This window comes from Pelecanus crispus, chromosome 5 (genome assembly GCF_030463565.1).
Source record: "Pelecanus crispus isolate bPelCri1 chromosome 5, bPelCri1.pri, whole genome shotgun sequence".
NCBI classification, from domain to species: domain Eukaryota; kingdom Metazoa; phylum Chordata; class Aves; order Pelecaniformes; family Pelecanidae; genus Pelecanus; species Pelecanus crispus.
The window spans coordinates 31,477,649-31,499,495 of record NC_134647.1 but is presented as its reverse complement, the minus strand read 5'-3'; the positions used below and the strand labels follow the sequence as shown (position 1 = coordinate 31,499,495).

Here is a 21,847-nt window from a genome sequence, read left to right as displayed (position 1 = left end):
GCACAAATGATTTTGAATCCTTGGACCCCACAGCGTGTAATGTTGAAAAAGCTGGTTCAGCATACTTTCCATGTTTTTTCTTTACAACATCACTAAATTTCCTCAAACTAGTTTGTTTTTCCTTCTTAAAGTGTGTACTTGCTAATATTTGACCCAGATGTTGGTAGCATGGCACAGCACATTTCTTCGGAGCCTTACTACATTGCTTGTCTTTGACTTCCCGTCAGGATTTCTTAATGACTTTTCTTTTTCCTCACGCTCAGCTTGTAAAAAAGATACATTCTGGGCAATTTGCTGGAAAGGAGAGCCACAGCCTACAAGGCTATTCTGCTTGATTAATAGCATCACAAGCATTTAAAATGAAAGAATAATTTACTGTTTCAGATACTTCTTCTTGCTCTTTTATCATGACACTTTAACAAGTTAAAAATCTTTTGACTGTGCTATTTCTTTTTTTTCCCCTTTTTTTCAAAAGTGGTTGTTGGTTGTTTTGGGGTGGTTCTGTTTGTCTTTTGTGGGGTTTGTTTTGGGGTTTGTTTGTTGGGGTGGGTTTTTTGGGGGGGTTTCCCCAAAAGTACATTAAACAACTTTTCACTGTGTAGGTTAACTACTACATCTATCAGTGGGTGTGGAAATTTATCCACAAGAGTATCTTGCACTTTTTTTCTTGTCTCTGTATCATTATCTGTCTGAGGCCTGTCTGTATCAATCTGAAAAGCCATGCTCTCTTCCCTTTTATTGGACACACTACAGGAAATCGGTACAGGAAAGTGCCTTAGCTAGGGAGGACTCTGGAATTTTTTACGTTTGAAATAAAGACTGCATATATTTAAAATACAGAATTAAAGCAAACAGTTGTTTCGTGTGTAGAAACATACGGTATTTTTTTCTTTTTGACTGGGTTTCCTGTTTCGATTGCAGCTACTACACAGGCATGCATTGGCTGCTACTACCAAATAAAGGGGGATGGAAGAGGCAGAGGAACTCAGCTCTGTTCCCATTAAGAAGTTCTTTTCATCCCCCGATGAGGCAGGGATGGAAGCTAGTCTACTAAGCAGCCAGGCTTCTCTCCTTGCGTCTCTTCCACAGGCACACCAGCCTGCAATGACACCCAGGAAAAGGAAAGACCGTGCCCAAGCACGGCGGCGCAGGATTAAGCGGCTCCCTTCCGCCGATTCAGCTGCGGCCGTCGGGGCTGACGGGCCCGGCGCAGCTGCCCATCGCCCGGCTCCAAATGTCCCGCGGCGCCGCCCGCACCTCGAAGGCCAGCGTGCCGCCTTCTGCTCGGCCCCCTCCTGCTTGAGTTCGGGGGACTGCAACGACGGCTCCCCGGCGCACAGGCGGGAAAAGGCGGCGAGCAGCGGAGGCCCGGGGGCGCGGCCGGCCCCGCCGCCTCCTTCAGGCCGAGCCTGACATGGCGGCCCCGCACCGCCCCCCCACGGCCGTTACGCGCTCCGCGCGCCCCCTGCCGGCGCGGCGCGAGGGGGCGGCGGGCAACGGCCCGGGGCTGAGGTGGAGGGCGGGTACGAAATGGTCAGGCTTGATCGGTAAATAAATGGACCGGGGAGGGGACGAGGACACGCAACTCGAGAGGGGGGATCAGGGAGAAGAAAGACCAGCCCCAAAAGCACCTGTCCGAGAAGCGGCAGCCGGCGGCTTTCATGCGGCAGAGCAACGGGCGCCGGCCAGCTGGGAGCTCTCCCTGTCCTCCATGAAGAGAGCGAGCAGCCCCGGGGGAGGCGACAGAACATTAAACCCAGGGAAAAAAAGAGACTTTCTCCAAGTCTCTGTGGACTTACAGCGCGATTTCAAGTGCAGCGACACTGAGGAATACAACAGTAACTTCCACATCATTATAAGGAAAAAGGAAGAGAAAGGCAAGGCTTAGCAATAAATACGTACCTGACGATTTATTCTATTCTCCCAAAGCCTTCAGTCATTTAAATTAATTCTGCTGCAAATAGGCAAGTGCGTAATTCTGACCTGACCATAACCCTCCTGAAGTTTACCTCAGCAATACCAAAAAAAATTTTAAAAGACACTTGCTTTTCAAATTAATGCTACCTGGCTTCACGTTGAGAAAGCTGAGTTGAGAGATTAACATTTAAAAAACCAAACAACTAGAATTTAACCAAATTTTAAATGACTGCCTGTTAAGAAGCAAAGTAAGAGCAATTTAGCTTAGAAGGGACACTGGAGGCCCATCTGGTCCAACCCTTGCTCAAGTGGCATGGGGCTCTGTCCACCCAAGTCCGGAGCAGCTCCAGGGATGGAGCTCCCACAGCCCCCATGATCCAAGTTCTTGCAAAAATTCCTGTGGCAGCTAACGGGAATTTTCCTGATGCTGCCTGCAACTGTTTCTGCTCCTCCTTTCACTGTGCAGCCTGAAAAGAGTCTGACTCTCCTCTTCTTTGTAACCACCCATTAAGTGGTTAAAGGCAGCAATTAGATTCCCCACTTAATATTCTTTTTAGGCTAAACAAACCCCATTAACTGATTAAATACACTTTACTTGCTTACAGTACCATTTCTAATTGTGCAAAAGATCAGTACAGCAGCAGGAATCTGATGGAGAGAAAGCAAAGCCATTATTTACAACACTACCACAAATAAAGAAAAAATGTTCTCCTGTAGTCACCAGTTCAGAGCTTGTATATTATATGTAATAAACAAACTAATCATCTGGAAACAGGACAAAGTAGTACAATAATTTCTAACTAGTTTAGAGCAGTTGTTTAATTGTTTCATATATGTAAAACCAAGAAATTGGCACTAACATAGTTGTAATTTTTTCATTAACACAAAAATACTGCATTAAAGACAATGGTATGGAAACGCACAAAGGCATTTCAGTTAAGGCTTCTACAGATATTGCATGTTCTGTAATTAAACATCTATTTTGTAAACTTGTTCTAAAAGTTCCCAAGTAACTAAACAAAAAATCGCAGTTCAACTCATATTCCATTGTGAGGCGTAATGGAATGAAAAGTACTTTGTAGAACAGATAATTAGCCATCAAATTGTTCATTAAGTGTGATTTTAAGTGGCAAACTTCAAACTTTACTAATTCAAGTATGCATACACTTAGACCCTCCCAAAAATAAAAACTGGAAAGGCAAGCCTGGTTTGAAGTATTGATCCCATTAAGTTCATTAACTTAATCCCTGCTCAGACATCTAAACAAAGTACTGTATTTCACAACAAGAATGAATCTGGCTCTTGGCTAGCATCACTTTGTCCAAGGGATACTTGGAAGGCCAATTCCTAGTAGTAATATCAGCGATCAAGCAATTATGTTATTCAAGTTTTTCCTGTACTGATTTGATGCCTTAGTGCTATTGTACCTGAGCTCCATACTTGATGGGCAAAATTGTACTTCTTACCATGCCAAGATGACAGAAATGACAAACAGCAAAGAGAAGCCATTATTAATCTCATCTTCAAGAGCTCAACAATTCTATAAATCAAACACATCACATCTGGACAAAGCATGGTGGCAACTTGCATAGGAACACTATGTAGTGCCTCATCTCCGATCTCCTATAGCCAAATTATGACAAGAACCTCCAGTGTAACACTGAAGGGGAGCAGCACCCTGAATCTCTCCATTTTAATGTACAATGGAGTGCCCGCCATAATTTAGCTCTACAGTTTTGCAAAAAAACATACACAAGAACCAAACCAATTTACAAAAAAGGTTAACGGCTCCTTCCCACAATGAAGTGAATGCCCCAGAACACAGCCAACAGCTGTGGAAAGTCTTTTAATTCTGGTAGAACTCTTTTTTTTTTTTCCCCCCCAGGATTACCACAGCATTTTGAAAATATCGTGAACACTGAATTTCTGAATTACTTAAATTTGCTGGATAACCGTAACAGAACTTAAGTCCTCAACAGGGCAGCAGCAGCCCTAGTTACTCATATTCCCACCCTTGTTTTAAAGCAACTCAGGCAACAGCGTAGAAAGTTACTGGCTCTTTAACATCCCCCTTCAAGTCTTATCTTCACTACTAGAAAGTACAGTAATTCTCCAGGGAACTTTGACAACTGCACAACCTTTACAACCACATTTAGACACACACATTAAATAAAACAATGCAAAATCAATACATATTAAATAACATATACAAGTAGTTTTGGGGCATTAGGTGATACTTTCTTGAGAAACAGATTTCAAACTAGCTAGTCTATGTCTGCTAAGGAGACTGTTTCATCCTGCAAGACATCTGTATTTATCCACATCTGCAATGCTTTCATTTTGCCACTTTAATATAAAAGAGAAAGAATGTTGGCTTTCATCATCAAGAACCACCAACTGCCAATATTAGTACTACATCACTACACAGAAGGTGGGTTGCTACAGGATTTTTGTTTTGCTGTAGTAAACATTTTCTTGTAATTTTAGAAAGAAGTTTCCCATTCCATCCTAACACAAAACAGTAAGCATCCTTTTGGGGGAAATCATTCTTCATCAAAATAGGCAGAAGTAGGAACATTTTTAACATCTGTGAAATCCAAGTTTCTTTAGAAAGAACAGTTAATAACAATATTGCTCTTGCCATACAAGATAAGGAGAAATCTGAACACTTCCTGTGAATGGCTTTGTAATACTTATGCGTCCTGAATGTTGAGAAATTACAGGATGTACATATGTCCTGTTGGCAACCCAAAACCACCCTGCTTGATTAAAAGATGTATTTAGGTATTCATTGGCTGACCAAACTGTTGCAACATTAGAACTTCTGTTTCTTGTGTCTACATCAACTTGAAAGAATTTGTTATCATCAAGGACTTTGTCAAGAGAACTAAATGAAGATGAAGAAAAATGAAGCGTCCTCTTCTAAGGAATTATCAAACAAAATCCTTGACAATCCAATTCCTTATTCTAGCAAATACTTTTTATGACAACTAAACCCAGATTGTTTTATGCTTGCTAACCTTGACATTTTTATGTTTCCTAACTCTGTTTTGTTATAATCTTCCTTAGACTACTTTCTTCATAAGATTAGTTTTAATCTCTAGAGAGTTTCAGCCAAATCAGGTAAGCCAACTGCTATCAGCATCAGTAACAAAAGCAGGCTGTTGTACAGCAGTCAAAAAAGCACTGAATACCTCATCTTCTGCATCCATCTAGTTTCTTTGGCTACATAGGTAGCAATGTTTACAAAACCAGCTTGCCTTTATGTATTAATCTACTTTGTAAAATAAAAAGCAAAAGTATAAAAGTTTTCAATCACATTTGGAAATTGTAGCATACATAAAAAGATGAAAATCAAATATATACAATATAAAAATACTTTTTTTTCTTTAAGACAGTTATAATACATGGCTATAATACACAACATGTTGAGCCATCAGTCACAGCTACAGTATTTGCAGATGCTCGTTCCACACTATGGCTGGACTCTGGGTATGATATCTCCCTGAGGAAATTCCTCAATTTCAGCATGAAACATCATTTCTAAAAGAGAAAGAAACGAATTATGTTTTCTTTTAAAAGTTTCACCTGAATATGATTTCATTATTCCTGAAAAGTGCTCTGGCATTTCCCCAAGCCTCCTGCTTTTCTTCCCAATCATAATATCAACAACTTAGCAATGTCAAAGGCCACCACTGTCTTGAGAAAACTATTGTTGCCCCCCCAAATTAACAGAATTAGCGATGATGTTAGCAGCTGATCACATATAGTATCATCCTGCATTCAACCTGGACACTGAAGGAGAAATCTGAAAGTAGATTGAGGGATTATTAAAGTTCTGAGAGTGTCAGACTCAAGAAGAAAGATTTCTGTTTAGAGACCTGTTCATTTATGGATATATCCGCTCTATGTATCACAGTGTAAGTTAGCAACACCAGAACCTGGGACAGAAAGAATCATGAATGATACTGCTCACAGCTAGCTATCACCACGGCAGCTCAGGCACCGGAGACAGCCTAAGGTCAGCAGTGAAGAGCTCCCTGCAGAGAAATTCGGCTGTGCACTCTAATGATGAGGTAGCCCCTGTGGAGCTCTGTGCTGCTTCTCATATCTGGGTTCCCTTATGTATCTATACTGCACCCTCAGCGTAGGTATACTTTCAGTCTTGCTAACAGCACATTCAGCATATAGACCAGGCTGCGTTTGCCAACAATTTCTCAACATAGTAAAGTTACACAATCTGTACATGCAGCAACGTGGTTTATCCACTCAAGTTTGAGATGCACGTGTTTTTGCTACCTCATCCTTAGTAGACTAAACTTTCTCAACTATTTGGAATAAGTCGTAACAGAATTTCTCTCTTGACATTTCTGAAGCAGGTTTTCTAATCTCAGTAGGCACATATAAATATCAAAAAAGCTCATCAAAATCCAATTTAAATCCTACCACTGGCTTCCTCGAATAAGTCTTTATTGTGTAAAAAATGGCTTTTAAATGCAATTTAAACATCTATTATAAATTTTACTTTCAGAGATTGTAAAGGCTGCCACCTAGCTTTTTTTTTCAACTCACTGAGTTATTAGAAATAAGCAGAGTAACTGGGGCCAGCTGTAATACAGAAATCTGTACATTAAAATTCTGAAGGACTCTGAAGAAGCATGTTAACTCTTCTTCAGCCTCCCACACACAAATCTGTGCTTCGACTCATGATGCTCTTTGGATACCTGTTGACTTGTAAGTTGAAAGTTATATGAGTTTTATGTACAGCATAGCTTCAAGTCACAGGCTGCATGCACTTGATAGGAAAGCTGAGTTATGATACACCTTTTGGATCCCAGGTGGAACAACAAAAGGACAGTCTCTAGCAAAGCTTCTCCTAAGAAAAGGGGATGACTTGCTTGCCCCCTCCTCCAGCCTGCAACAACACAAGCAGTCCTCATTTGAAGTCCTGTCCTGAAATACGACTTTTCAAAGCTCAGGAGTTGCCAAAACTACTGCAATGTTCTATTGAAAATAATACTGAATTCGAAACACATTCAGCATTTGCAAAAGGAACGTTGATAACCACAGGAAATTTTCTAAAACACAAACAGAATAAATACATTTAAAATATTCAAAATGCTGTTAAAGTAAAAATTATTTTTCCCTTCAATGAAGAAAAGACACACACTCTCTCGTGTTTCAAAATTCACATTGCTTCAGCCAGGAAAAACAAGGCTTTTCTCTCCTTTTTAAATTACTGTTTTTTCTTTACAAGTCCAAAACCAGACACCAGCATCCTAAGAAGCACTTGTTTTGCAAAGTTGCTAGGAGATACTTGTTTCTTCCTCAGCCACAAAATTTCTCAGGACTACTCTTGAACACCAAACACAGAGCACAGCAGATAAAAGCCTGAACAAACAACATTCTGCCTATTAATGTTTCCTACCTTCACTGTGGTCTAGCTCTGGTCGGTAAGACAAGAAGATCCAGCTTGCCCCAACTAGAATAGACACTACCAGATTCACCACAATCCATGGCTGGACAATTTCTTCCTCTGTACCTGCCGTCCTGGGAAAAGCACATCAACCCATCGGTCAGGGGTTCACTGGTACATACAGGTTACAATAATAATTTCAACAGAGTATCATAAAAACAAGCTTGCTAAGCCAGATGTGAAAACAGAACTACTTGTACCATCCTAATGGTCTTGGCTTGCAAAGGCCTGGTAAAGAGGGCGACTACCAAAGACAGCAACTCGGCTAAGAAACCCCATTATCCCATAGAGAATGTCCACTTCTAGATTTCAACAGCAAATCCCTTTTCTAGGCCAAGAGATGGAAAATAAAAATCAAAACGCACGGTCAAATTTTACTGTGGTGAAAGACACTGCACAATGTCATCAGTCAATCTTATTTTTGAGCACTTCCTCATGAGGCAGCAAGGCAAGTGAACAGCAAGTCAGTGAAGTCTGTCTGGAAGCCAGTGCAAGGACTTGTGTACAGATGCTGTGGGGTGCATGAGATAGGGCTTTAAGAAGGTTATGATTTAAGTTAGCTGACACTTTTCTTACTGTCATAACAGCAGCAGGTTGTGGTTTTGTTACTAGAATCTAGGCTTTTTAATAAACAACAAACATTTATAGAAGCCCTAAAAAAAGAGGGAAAAAAAAAAATCTAACTGCCCAAACCAGCAAATTTTCATGTAAATGCTTTTGTTCTACTTCTCCTGGTCTACTTTAAAAACTCGTGCTACTAGAGTTTAAGTCCATTCAATATCTACTTCAGAAAGTAACAGTTTTGGATGGGATCTCCTAGCCTGAAACAATGCTTTGTATTTAATGCCAGCTGTGTCTGCTAAGCCCTTGCACCCTGTGGCAGACATACCACTTCTTCGTAATACCATGACATTAATTTCTTGGACAGACTAGACCATCTCCTTCAAAAACAGTCTTGAATCTCTACAGAATGTTCTGCCCTTGAACACAAAGGGGTTAGCGCAGTACGATCTCATTTCTCCAGTAAAAGAGATTCTTAAGGTTCCTGCCAGATGACATCTTCAGCATCATTCCAAGAGGCTCTTCTTTGAGGTATAATGGATTTGCGACCAACATGACTGAACCCATCCTTGAGTTCTCATTTTTCAGTGAAATTATCAAAGATTCAGGACAAGCTCAGACAAAGGCAGGTTTAGTAATGAAATCCTTCATTAATACCTTCTTATGTGTGCTGTATGACCTTTTCAATCCACCAGTTTTGACTAAGGTTCCTAAGTGGACTATGTTATAATTTGCAGAACTGATTTCTTAAGTTTCCTACCAGATGCTGCCATTTTCCGAAGGTGGTGTGTAGAGATTAATTCTGTCACATGTCATCTGCTGGCTTAAGGATAGGATAAGAGCAGCAAAGTACACTGGAAGACATGGAATTTGTAGTGTCAGATATAAACCCCAAAAATGCTGTCTCATTGTGACATGATTATTATCACTACTTTTTCTTCCCTTTCACTCCACTACCACCCATGATAATTTCCTTTAATTCATTCTCTCTTCTCCAACATTCCCGACCCATCAAAATGCAATTTCTGCACTTTTGCAACTGATCAGCTACATCAAAGGTGTCATCTTGTGATTCTGGTTTTTGCTAGGTTCTGTATTCAGAAGTGGGAAAAGAACTATCTCACTAATAGCCCCACTAATGCTTTACTGCATTATTGCAAATGCTTTTTAAAAAATACGTAGCAAAATGTTCATAACCTTTGAATGCTATTTTCAACTACTTAGCAAGCCACTTATTCTAAAGCAGAAAATAACCAGGGAGGAAGATTTCAGTGAAAACAGTATGTATGATTTCTCCATTTACTGCCTTTTCTGGACAACTTCCTATCCGCTTCAGAATACTTACGGAAAGAGGCTACTGCCGCTGGGTCTAGGGTAAGAAAGCCCCTCAGTGCAACAGATGCTTTCGCCAAATCAATCCTGATTACAAAAACAAGAGTCATTAACACAGCCCAATAAGATAATATTATTGTTTCTCTACCAGTATTCTTTTGTTCTCTTACTTTTTGCAAGGTACCTTTTTGCTGCCTCTGTTACAGTGCCTTAATACACAACTATATTCCACACACAGGCAATGATCCTCATTATGCCAAATCCAAGAAAGATTGAAACTAAGGAGGATGTTCCATGAAGTTTGTAGCTTTCACACTGCAGTCCCTTCTGGAACGGGGAAAATGTGGAGACATCTGTCCCCTCTCTAATCCTTACCATTCATTTCAGTGTCCACAGCAACCAACCAAGTTATGCTAATATAACGGCTCACATGGCTTACACTAACAGAAGGAATTAAGAATAACTTGGGCCTCCTCCCTGCCACCACTCACTGAAAAAAAAAAAAAAAAAAGTCACTATTTTTTCCATAGAACAGACTTCTCCCCTGGCTTACCATGCTGCCGTGGAAATTACCTGTTACTAAAAGAAACATCTATGGATCTGCTCCATTTACGGTCTTTTTTGCTCCTCTTTCTGTTCAATCCCACATCTTGCTTGCAGATGACACCAAACTGGGTGGGAGTGTCAATCTACTCAAGGGTAGGATGGCCCTGCAGAGGGATCTGGACAGGCTGGATTGATGGGCTGAGGCCAATTGTATGAGGTTCAACAAGGCCAAGTGCTGGGTCCTGCACTTCGGTCACAACAACCCCATGCAATGCTACAGGCTTGGGGAAGAGTGGCTGGAAAGGTGCCTGGCCAAAAAGGACCTGGGGGTGCTGTCTGAACATGAGCCAGCAGTGTGCCCAGGTGGCCAAGAAGGCCAACAGCATCCGGGCTTGTTTCAGGAATAGTGTGGCCAGCAGGAGCAGGGAAGTGATTGCTCCCCTGTACTCAGCACTGCTGAGGCCACACCTGGAATACTGTGTCCAGCTTTGGGCCCCTCAGTACAAGAAAGACATGGAGGTGCTGGAGCGTGTTCAGAGAAGGGCAACAAAGCAGGTGAAGGGTCTAGAGCACAGGCCTTATGAGGAGTGGCTGAGGGAACTGGGATTGTTTAGCCTGGAGAAGAGGAGGCTGAGGGGAGACCTTATCGCTCTCTACAACTACCTGAAAGGAGGTTGTAGTGAGGAGGGTGTTGGTCTCTTCTCCCAAGTAGTTAGCGATACGACAAGAGGAAATGGGCTCAAGCTGCATCAGAGGAGGTTTAGATTGGATATCAGGAAAAACGTCATGGAAAGGGTAGTCAAGCATTGGAACAGGCTGCCCAGAGAGGTGGTGGAGTCACCATTCCTGGAAGTGTTCAAAACACAGGTGGACATGGCACTTTGGGACATGGTTTAGTGGGCATGGTGATGTTGGATTGATGGCTGGAGTGATGATCTTAGAGATCCTTTCCAACCTTAATGATTTCTAGGTTTTACTTTCATTAAAAAACAATCCAGCCACCAAGCCAGAAAACATGAAATTGCTACTCTACCCTTAATTGGTTTAGTGGTGGACTTGGTAATGTTAGGTTAACGGTTTGACTGGATGATCTTAAAGGTCTTTTCCAACCTGAATGATTCTATGATTCTATGATTCTATTAAGCTGTAATACAGAAACACCAGCTAAGATGGGAAAACTGCTTACACAGCCATGTTGCAAACCTGACTGGGGAATGGATTCACATGAAACGTAACCTGATAGAAACACTGGTTACTCTCCACCACCCCTCTCCACCCAAAAAAACAGGTCAAGTCTCCTATCTGGTTCACCTCATGATCACACAAACAGCACCAGCACATTGAAGCAAGGCTGCAGGCAACGGACAGAAATGAGTAACAAAGGTCTGAATGCGCAAGTACACCCTTGATCTGTATAGCCAGCCATGTGTAAAAATCATTCTCTTAAGTATATCACATTAAATCATCAACAGCAGATCAAAACATGCTGGAAGAAGGAGAAAGGACACAAATTACTGCACACAAATTATGTACACCTTTCAAATACATATTTTACCTGTCAAAGGCTGAGACCGTACTGATAGACAGCAACAAATAGAACAAACTTTGAGCTGGGTATGCTAGTGTCTTATACTGCTGGAGCAGGTTAGAAACCGTGGAAAGTTGATTTCCTGCCAAAATGTAGATAACAATGATGTTCCATACAGCATACCCAGCAAGGAAGCCATGGGTAAACAGTCCGATCACCCTGAATGGAGAAAAGAACATTGGACAAGTTTAACACCTTGAATTAGCGAAGCACTACAGACAGAAAAGGCCTATGAATCCATCTGTTCAACCCTGCTGCCATGAGAGGATCCCAGCCTTCCACAGATTGTTTCTGAATGCTTTTTCTGATCTAGTTTTAAAAATTCTAAGCAATGGGACTTCTGCTTCCTCCTTTGATGGACTGCATCAGTACCTGAACACTCACCAAAGAAAAATTAGATGTTTTGCCTGATCCTATCGCTACTTCACTTTATTACTGCTACCAGAATCAAATAATTTCACTTGGTGCATTCTCCCATTTTGCCTGTTGCTTCCCAAGACCACTACCCCTTACACTTACACAACGCTCTTAAGCTTGTCCTTGAGTCAGTCTTTTCATTATCTTCCTTGCTAAGAAAAAGCTGAGAAGGAAGCACAGGCTTCCAGATACAACACACCAGGGAAGAAAATGTCTGTCATCTCCCCATTCTGTATCACAACGTGGCCACATATTAAAAATAAATAAATATTTTGCTATTGTGTGCAAGCTTATGCCCCAGTCCAATTTCACTCCTCCCTTTTTTTCCACCAACCAGGATTTTTCTTTGAGAATTATCTGAATTCAGGTATTTTCACTGTGGTCATATTATAGCTGATGGGTGAATCTCATTTTGTAACACATTTTTTCTGTAGGTCTTCAGTATTTTTGTTATCAGATCAATGTCTTGCTATTCAGATTTTGTCTGAATATTTGCAATATGACTTCCTTAGTTATTCTTTTTTTAAGTTGCATTTCAGACGTGATGTCTAGACTAGAAATAGATATTCTTGACAACAAATACCCAAAGCTAGAGGACTGAGGAACTTTATACCTGTTGCATCCCGAACCACTATTTATTAGGAATATCCAAAAGAAATAAAGATACATCACAATGATAGAGAAAAGGTGTTAACTTTCAGGAAGAAAAAAACCCAACCCTGATTTCTGCTTATTTAAATGTTTCTGCTTATTAATTCGTTTCTGCTTATTAATTCTGCTTATTGAAACGTTTATCTTTCACCTGAAACTTCGGTGGACTGAGAGGGCGACATCTCTGGTAGTCCACGAAGCTTTCACATCCATAAGTACATTGATATTTTCAGTGGTTTTAATCAATTCTGCACGGTCAGCTGCCTGAAAACGCCCTGAAAGGATGAGGAAATTAGTTTTAGAGAGTACTGTTACCTTCCATCATCTTTTCTACATAAATACTTATTAGTGTTAAAAAGCTGTAAGTGTCAGAAGTTCCATCAGAAAATTTTTTCTCCCCACTTCCTGCCCTTTGTCAGCCTGCATTCATATCAGGATGCCTCTGTCAGTGTGATGCACCCTGGTGGGTCAGGCTATGGATTTAAGAATGTGCAAAGCACTTGGGGTAATTACTCAGTGTCCCCTGGTTAAAAAAAAAACAACCAAAAAACAAACCACCAACAAAAGACCAACTCACAAAAAACTTCACTTGAAAGATTTTTTGCAATATAGTAAATGATACTTTCTTCTCAAGGTACTGTGACAGTATTAGGTCAAATAAGCTCAGTTGGGTACTACCAAACAGCCTTTTTCATCCACACCACGGAATTCAAAAATTCAACCAAGCATGCCAGCACAGCAACACTAACATTCATGGTTGGAAAATTGTAACATATATTCATTTCCAAACAATTTTTGTGCCGGAAAACTTATTTTTCTTTAATTCTTCCCAATAGTGCAGTATTTGGATTTTCAATACAATAATGCTTCCTTTAGTTGCAAAACTGTCCTTCCATTACTTAAATCACTAGATGTACTTACGATTTTTTTCAACAAACACTTTGCTAACAGGCTGGCTAATTCCAGTGGGAGCAGCAAACACAGGCTGCTGATCTGGGCTCTTTCTGTGCTCATCTTCAATGATGTCTTCCTCCTCCACTTCCAGCTCATTGGAACAGTGTGTTTCAGCTGGCCGAGGTTTCCTACAAGCACAGAACATACAATGGGGCAGACAAAGAACAGGAAGTAAAATGTAAAAGCTGAAGGCTCCTATGAACATTTAACATGTCTAACTTGACTGATAAGAACCGATGAGGCTACTGACCTGTATAATATTACCTCCATTTATAATTTTAAGGACTAAAGTTCTAATGGAGTTAGTTAACTAAAACCATAAGGCTAATGTTGATTTTGCGTTTTCTCTTTCTATTTAAAGTCATTCTATTTAAAGTCATATTCTTGTGTCAAAAGAATAAGGTGGGAAGAAATACATATCAAGAGATTAACAATTAGAAAAAAAACATAGAAACTAAATACAAGGCCAAGAAAGTGGATGCTTTTGGTAGAAAGGTGACTAAAATGATTTAAAGGCATAGTTCTTGAAGAAAAGGCAAATAAAAAGGATGAGAAAGCAGTGAAGTTTCTCATAAAATTAAAAAAAAGGTAGTAAGAATGAAAGAAAGCAGTTACACATTCTAATTTTTTCATGCATGTGACTGAAATATTAAGCTCATGTCAATGTATTCAGAACTGTAACGCATGCAGGTATGCATAAAACAAACAAGTGAAGAAAGCTAGATCTTAACCCTGGAAAGAACTGCACACATACTATTTATTGCACAGGCTGAATGGTATCGTGGGCTTCAAGATCTTACATGCTTCTAATGTGACAATGTAAAATGCTACTCAGCCACATTCACTATCAGAGTTATTCCAAATTATGAGCTATACTAGTTTTGTCTCACTTTGTTCTTTTTCTCTGTTTGCGGATCACTGTTTCTTCAGCTTCAGGGATATCCATGCCACTTCCATTCTGAAATAAGGATGCAACATTTTGCTGGGTAAAAGACGTCTCAGAATCTGAAGATTTAAAATAAACCACATGAAAGTTTCACAGCTTTCATAAAAATGGAAATACATTCAGCTCAGTAGGTTAGAGCGTGGTATTAATAATGCCCAGGTCACGGGTTCAATCCCTGCTCACTGCAGGGGGGTTGGGCTAGATGACCTCTCAAGGTCCCTTCCAGCCCAAAGCATTCTATGATTCACTTAAATATATGAATAGTTATTATATAAACACAGTGACAAAAAAGTGATGCTCTTCTGAGCTTTGAATGATATAAAGGATCTATTTTATCACTTCCAAAACTGTATTGCCATTATTTGCACGAGGGTTTGTACTCTATGGAATCTGAAACCAGAAACTGAAACTCTAAGCTACCATTCACTCAGAGATTACTTTCAGCTGTTTTAAGTACAAAAGCACATGATTTGAAATGTTTTAAGCCAAAATACAAGTTGGCCAATCATATTTCTGTGTTTTGTTCAGTGCTCTTTCCAAGCTACATTTCACATACCGGTAGGTATTTTCTTCTTCTTGCGTTTCCTCTGAGGAGGGACATCATGAAGTTCAGGAGTTAGGGGCTCACTGCTTTCAGACTGCCGACGAACAGCTGCTTGGACAATGCCATCTGAAAACCAGATGAAAAGATCCAGCAACCTTAATTCAGAGCCGCTGAGAAACAGGCAAGAAAAAGCTGCCATTTGCCACATTGTACAGAACGTCTGTATTTGCCCAGCTTACAGCTGAGATGAAAACATATTGGCTAGGAAATTAAGAACTAGGAAACAGATGTGGTAAGTAAGAGTATACAAGGTGATAACTAACAATACGCCTTTCACCCTGACAGGTTCATGCCCAGGAGGAAATTTAAGTATCCAAGCAGCAGCACAATTCCCATTTGGGCATACAACAGAGGACTGACTGAAAGGAATCTACCACAGGAAACAACTATACCTCTGTATTTTTCCTTTCTACATGCGAAGATCATAATGCAAGGGACAAGAAAAATTAACGGTTTGTTACAAGTTGATTCACACAGATACGTGCTAAGGCAAAATCGTGTAATATCAAAAGGAAATTGAAATGCTAAACAAACACAAGAATAAAGGAGGAGCAGAATAAAACAACACTGAAGGATGCTTACTCCAGTCTGAGAGATTAATAACGACACTTCAGAAGAACTACATTTCCATGAGAAGTTAAGATGAATTCATCAAATATTCTAGCAGCAGTAGCATCAATTTGCATGAAAGTAGAAAGACAAAGCTACTTCTCCATTTTACATCACATCTGCCTTTTTATAGCTCTTTCAGGTACTGCAATTTTTATGCTAACAACTGAATCTATCCTTGTTTTCAGCTCAAGCACAGGTTTTCCCACCTTTTAGAAAGGTTTTCTGTGCTAAAATGCAAAATTAACCAACAAAGTAATGGCCAAAGCCAAGGTGTACTTTGCACCTTCATTCAGCTCACTGAAAACAACAGTAAACAAAACTTGATCCTTGGGAAACCCTGCTAGCAACAGCTCTACTTGTTGCATTTAAAGGTCTTTCAGTGAGCCCTCAATTATACACTCTTTTAAGCAAACAAAGGACGCTTACTTATCAAAGCATCATACAGTCCCAAGTCAACTGGTTTACAGAAATCCACTAGATTCTATCAACACATTCTGCTTTATCAAAATAGATCAGACTTGTAATCTTGCTTAAAGTGACATGTTTGTTCTGCAGATCCACTTCTTGTAAAAATACAAAGCTCTGGTGTTAGTCATACTTTAGGCTCTTAACTCTTTGATGGTAATGGAATGATTAACTTGTGACTTTATTTGGCCAAGGACTGAAATTGAGCCAATTTGTTAAATGTGTTTTATCCTAGTTCATTCAAAAATTCAAGCACTGAACACATTCAACATAATAATGTTCAGTATTGTCGTGGTTTAGCCCCAGCCAACAACTAAGCACCACACAGCCGCTCACTCACTCCCCCTACCCCGATGGGATGGGGGAGAGAATTGGAGGAGTGAGAAAAACTCCTGGGGTGAGATAAGAACAGTTTAATAATTGAAATAAAGTAAAATAGTAATGATAATAATAACAATATAATAATGATGATAATAATAATAATAATATACAAAGCAAGTGATGCACAATGCAATTGCTCACCACTCACCGACCGATACCCAGACAGTTCCCGAGCAGCGATCGCTGCTCCCCGGCCAACCCCCCCCAGTTTATGTACTGAGCATGACGTCATATGGTATGGAATAGCCCTTTGGCCAGTTTGGATCAACTATTCTGGCTGTGCCCCCTCCCAGTTTGTTGTGCACCTGGCAGAGCATGGGAAGCTGAAAAGTCCTTGACTAGCATAAGCAGTACCTAGCAACAACTAAAAACATCAGCGTGTTATCAACATTCTTCTCATCCTAAATCCAAAACACAGCACTGTGCCTGCTACTAGGAAGAAAATTAACTCTATCCCAGCCGAAACCAGGACAAGTATCAAGACATGCTGTATTAGCAGTACCAGGAATGGATCTAGGGAGAAAAAGCAGAGGATGGAACAAGTTACTTCAGTTAGCATTACAGACTTGCTCTAAAACGACACCACTGTGGGGAAAAAGATTGCAGTCCTTCAAAACAAAATCAGTTGTAATAAATGAGCTGAGAACACTATTAAAAAATAGAGTACAAGACTGAAAACCGTGTATCTGTCAGGAGCTTGGCTACAGCACAGGTCTCACCCAGGATTACAAACACAGTGTCCAGTCTTGGCAGGACCTTACCTAACGGAGTCTTTCCTTTGGGCTTCCTTTTTTTGGGACGACTGAGTGGAATTTCATCTGCAGGACATAAAACAGAAGTATAAGTGCACAGCATGGAGAAACCTCCATTTCCCTTTTTCAACAGCCACTCGACTTGTTAGTTAAGAAAGGGATTCCTTTTTCCAAGTGAAGACATCCTCCACCTGTTACAGGTAAGATGACAATTCACCAATTCACACAAGCAGAAGGAGTACAGGAGACGGCAGGAAAACAGGATAGGAAATCTGTCTTAAGTGCAACAGGGGCTAAATACGCACATGCACATGTGTTAGGTGAAAAACTGAAATACTCTGAATAATGCTCTGAAGAATAAACTTTTTGTTTAGAGCACAGTGACAACATTCCCGTTACCCTGATTCGATACGGAAATAGCAAACAGTAAAGAGAACAAAGGAAAACAACAGACAGTTCTAGCAACAGCAGCACAGGTATCCATGCAGTTTAAATAATCAGCCTGCATTCAGGAAAAGCATAAGGCCCTATCTTTAAAGAGAGGATAGAGTGACACCAAAAGGAACTACCAATGTTTATAATTCTCCATAATGCCAGAATAACTCACCTTGGTGTCCACTTCACATTTAAGGAGAAAAGGTGTTGAAGAGCAGTGTACAAGGAACAAAGATGAGAAGAAAGTTAGTTTTCAATCAATCACAATTCACAACACTGAAATTCACACTGCTGCTTTTGTGATTCATTTCCTTATCCCCACTCCTAGTTCTCTTTACGAGCAGTTGTGTACAACAGGGTTAAGGGTACGAAGCAATCATCCAGACCGAACAATTTCTTAGTGACTACGCACAGTTTCTCGATTGGCTAGCTGTGGATGAGATTAAAAGCTTTAATCACCTGGCTAATTAAAACTTGTCTTACTGCCTGATATGTAACGAACCAACAAAAGTTACGAAACATTTGAGCACACATGTTATTAAAAACACACTATCATTATGTCATCAATCATGACCGTCACGTTTGCTTTTAGGTACTTTGAAGGAATTCTGAAGTACCATGTAATAAGAACTATATAATTGCCCTTCCTCCCACACTGCTCACTAGGGCACTGAAAAAAAAAGCCCAAATTTCACCCCACATTATGTCAAACTGGTACACACCTATATCCCTATTCAAGAATATCTGGTCTAATTTCAGAAATTCCTGAATTCAGAAGGATTTGTGGTTCAAATAGACTAAAGAACTGGAAAAAAACAAAGAGGGAAGAAGAAGAGACTGAAAAGAGGGACATCCATAAAACTAAAGTAGACGTTAATAAAACCAAAGTAACTGTTTGTCTGAAACTTTTTAAAGGGTTTCTCTCTCCGAGTATTAAAACTGAGGTAATGTAAAATTTCTTGGCCTCTGTAAAACTTCAAAATGCTCTGCATTCCTTGTAAGGGGTTCTGGGACAATAAATTAGCATGAAAAGCAAATATTTTTAAAGCTCTTATAACTATTCAGATGCTTATTAAACTTATTTCTCTCAATTTCGTTACTTTTAAGAACACTGCAGTGCAGAATCATGATCAATTCTATGGAATGAACTGATCTTACCTTGGCACTGGAGGGAGGGCACGAGGTGGGCACTGAAAGACAAGACAGGGACAAAAGTCAACCTCTGTAAGTCTGAAACCACGTCTCTTCTGAGGGCCTGTTAAACCACTTCACAGAGAACAGCTATTTCCACATATGGTCAGACCACGCTGGGTATGTTTTGCTTCATATGCCTCTTAGATAGCGAGAGACTCCTGATGGAGAAGTTACATCAAAGTGCTCGGCACGACACAGGAATAACGTGCTTTTGCCAGACTTCTGACGGGCGCTGCATTAGGGACACATGCCTAACAGCTGTGTGCGAGGCGCAGCTTGCATTTCAACTTCACTTCAATAATTTTTACTTTTCACATAAGGTACTGCTTTGCTTGGAAAGCTTACCAGTCGTCCTAGTTAAATATCAAAATGCTGCAATAATTCATCCGTTCAGTATGGTTGCACAGTATATAGCATGAGCTGAGTATTTTCTACTAATGAAACTGTAAATTCAGAACAATATTAAGTAAAAGCAATAAAAAGGAAATAAGCTCATTTATGAAAAGTACTTTAAAATATGATAAAACATTAATTTTTGTATAATTTTGAAAATATTTACCAGCAGGTCAAACACAACTAAAATCTAAAAATAAGTATCTCCCGTTAACAATCTGAAACTGAGCTCTTGCACTTTCTCTCATCTAGACAAAGAAAGGCAGTTTACTTTCAGATTTTGTATTATATAATTACATTGGAAAAGTATACAGGAATAAATATTTCCCACTCTGCAAAAATTCAGCTGGTATCAGAAATAAGAAAGGCTGTAAGACTGGTAAGACTCAAGGATCCACAAACTTACCACTTGTTTCTTTCCCATATCATTTGAAGCTGTTCCCTGAAAGAGGCACTGTGAACCGTTCTCCACTCCCTCGCGCTGCTCATGCTGAACCTCAGCTAATTCTGAACTAAAAATAAGCTTCCAGCAGCCAGGATTAGCTGGACGTGAACCTTGCTGCCCCTGGGTTAGGACCCAGCACTACTCCCGTTTGAAACAACGGCACTTTGTTCTGTGGCAGCAAATGTTACCTGCACCGAAAAACCTGTTAACTCCATATAGCTGGTACAGGCTCCAGTGAGCAAGTTTTACTTAGTTTGGTTTACCTCAAACAGAGAGAAACTGAGGAACCAGGGAAGGGTTTGCAGGATTAGGCCTCACATCTCTCACCTGGATTTTGGCCATACTGAAGACTGACAGCAAATGTCATTTACACAGGTAGAGAACAGCACACCCTGAGCTGCATCCAGAAAACGGGTCAGGACAGGTGACACCATACAGGTGCACCGTAAGGGAGAAAAAAGTATTGATAAAGGTCAGAGCTCATTACTTTTACTTTTTCGTACATTCCTGTGGCAGTAATTATTTAGCATAGTGGATAGTTGATACTCTAAAAAACAAAACCCTAAAAAACCCTAAAAACTGAAAAAAAAAGCTTTTATACAGCATTCACTGCCCGTGCAGTAGCATGTCTGTGTTCTGTAGTACCTATTTTGTTGCCTTCAACGAAACTACTGAAAAGCAAATTAATTTCTGTATCATTTATTCCTTGCAACAAAGGAAATCACATGCAAGCAGGCAGTGAATACTCATCTGTCCCATCTGTACGAGCTCCCCAACTCTGCCATACAAATACGAGCTTTACTCTTACTAGTTTCCAATTTCTCAGAGCCTGAAGGACCTCACTCCAAACTCCGCAGAAAGGGTGAGTTCGGGCACAGGCTGCCAGGGACATTTCGTTTCTGACAGAAGAGCTGCTGGGTGCCCCCGCAGCCAAGGGACCCCCACAAACCAGGCAGCCGCTGCCCCAGTGAACCCCCCCCCCCCCCCCCCCCGGTCGCACGCGTGAGCCAGGCCGCGGGGCGGTGGGACACCGCCGGCAACTCTCACGCGGGGTAAAAAACCAAACCCCAGCCCCCTGGGTGTCCATTCAGGGATGCAGAGCAGAAAATGCCTTCGCTCGTACGCGGGCCCCGGACGAAGCAGCCGCAAGTGGATGAATTCACTCCCCGAGCGCGGTGAATGAAGCTGCCACACCAGACCTCGGGTGTGGCACTGAGGGGGCAGTCACGCACGAGCTCGAAGGTTTAAGAACACTTAACCAGTCTTTACAGATTTAAAGCTTCGCGCACATCTTTTCCTGAGAGGATACACGTCGATGAAAACATGAAAACAACGGAGGAAATCCTTGCTGGCGCCCCCAGCAAAGGATGAGCAGAAGGGGCGGCGCAGCGGCCCGTACCCCCGCCGACCCCGGGCAGCAGCAGGGCGGGCGCCGCCGCCTCCCCGCCGGAGCGGGGGCGCAGGAGCCGCGCTGCCAGGGCGCCCCGCTCCCGCGTCCTGCTGCCGCCGACAGCCCCGGTACAGCCCTTCAGCAACGCCGCTCGGGGCCGACCAAGCTCCCGCCGCCGCCGGTGCTCGCAGCTGCCGCGGCCGCCGGCACCTTGCCGCCCGCCCCCCGCCAGAGCCGCCCCCGCCCGCCCCGGCACCGCCGCGCCCTCACCCCGCCGGGGCCCGCCCGCGGCTCCGCCATGCCGCGCCCGCCGCCGCCGCCACCGGTCTCCCGGGCGGCGCGGGGAGGAGCCGGCGCTCGCTTCCGCCCCCGGGGGGGAGCGGCCACCTCCCCCCTCCCCCCCCCCCCCCCCCCCCCCGCCGGCGGCTCCGGCAGCGGCTTGAGGAAAAGCAAGCGGGAAAAAGTGGCGGGAAGAGGCGGCTCCCAGCCTGCTTCAGCTTGTAGCCACGGACACAGCTTGCAAAATGAAGCTATACGCGGTAAATGGAAAGGCGGGGGAAAAAAAAAAAAAAAAAGTAGGAAATAAATGAAAACTAGGCAAGAACAGAGAGTGGACCAAGGCTGGACTAGGCAGCAGAAGCGGGGAGCTGGTCATGGACCAGCAGCGCAGAACTGGCACCAGTGTCACCCTCCACCCGCACATACCCCCCACCAGTGACATGTTGGGGCTCTGGTTTAGAGGTAGCACGGGAGAGACAAGGAATACTAGGCCTGACTCTAGAACAAGC

The 21,847-nt window shown here is 41.9% G+C and overlaps 1 protein-coding gene across 1 annotated transcript; it reads right to left on the bottom strand.

The window, feature by feature from the left end:
• Window positions 1-5,392: 5,392 nt before the first annotated feature.
• Window positions 5,393-21,359, bottom strand: TMEM237 (transmembrane protein 237). Its single transcript, XM_075711364.1, has 13 exons — window positions 21,330-21,359; window positions 18,796-18,827; window positions 17,810-17,820; window positions 17,212-17,268; window positions 14,945-15,058; window positions 14,333-14,447; window positions 13,410-13,570; window positions 12,640-12,763; window positions 11,388-11,579; window positions 9,300-9,373; window positions 8,715-8,808; window positions 7,346-7,467; window positions 5,393-5,460 (listed from the first exon to the last, which is right to left on the bottom strand). The coding sequence occupies exons 1-13, from the start codon at window positions 21,357-21,359 to the stop codon at window positions 5,393-5,395; spliced, it is 1,194 nt and encodes a 397-aa protein (XP_075567479.1).
• Window positions 21,360-21,847: the final 488 nt, after the last annotated feature.

What these genes read in the sequence shown, in the direction of transcription:
- TMEM237 (XM_075711364.1), bottom strand. Translation starts at nt 21,359, where the DNA reads ATGGCGGAGCCGCGGGCGGGCCCCGGCGGG. An exon ending in GAAGAAGAAAATACCTACCG is followed by an intron (nt 14,448 to 14,944) that starts GTATGTGAAATG and finishes TTAAATCTTCAG; the next exon opens with ATTCTGAGACGTCTTTTACC. An exon ending in AAACAGAGAAAAAGAACAAA is followed by an intron (nt 13,571 to 14,332) that starts GTGAGACAAAAC and finishes CTGTGCTTGTAG; the next exon opens with GAAACCTCGGCCAGCTGAAA.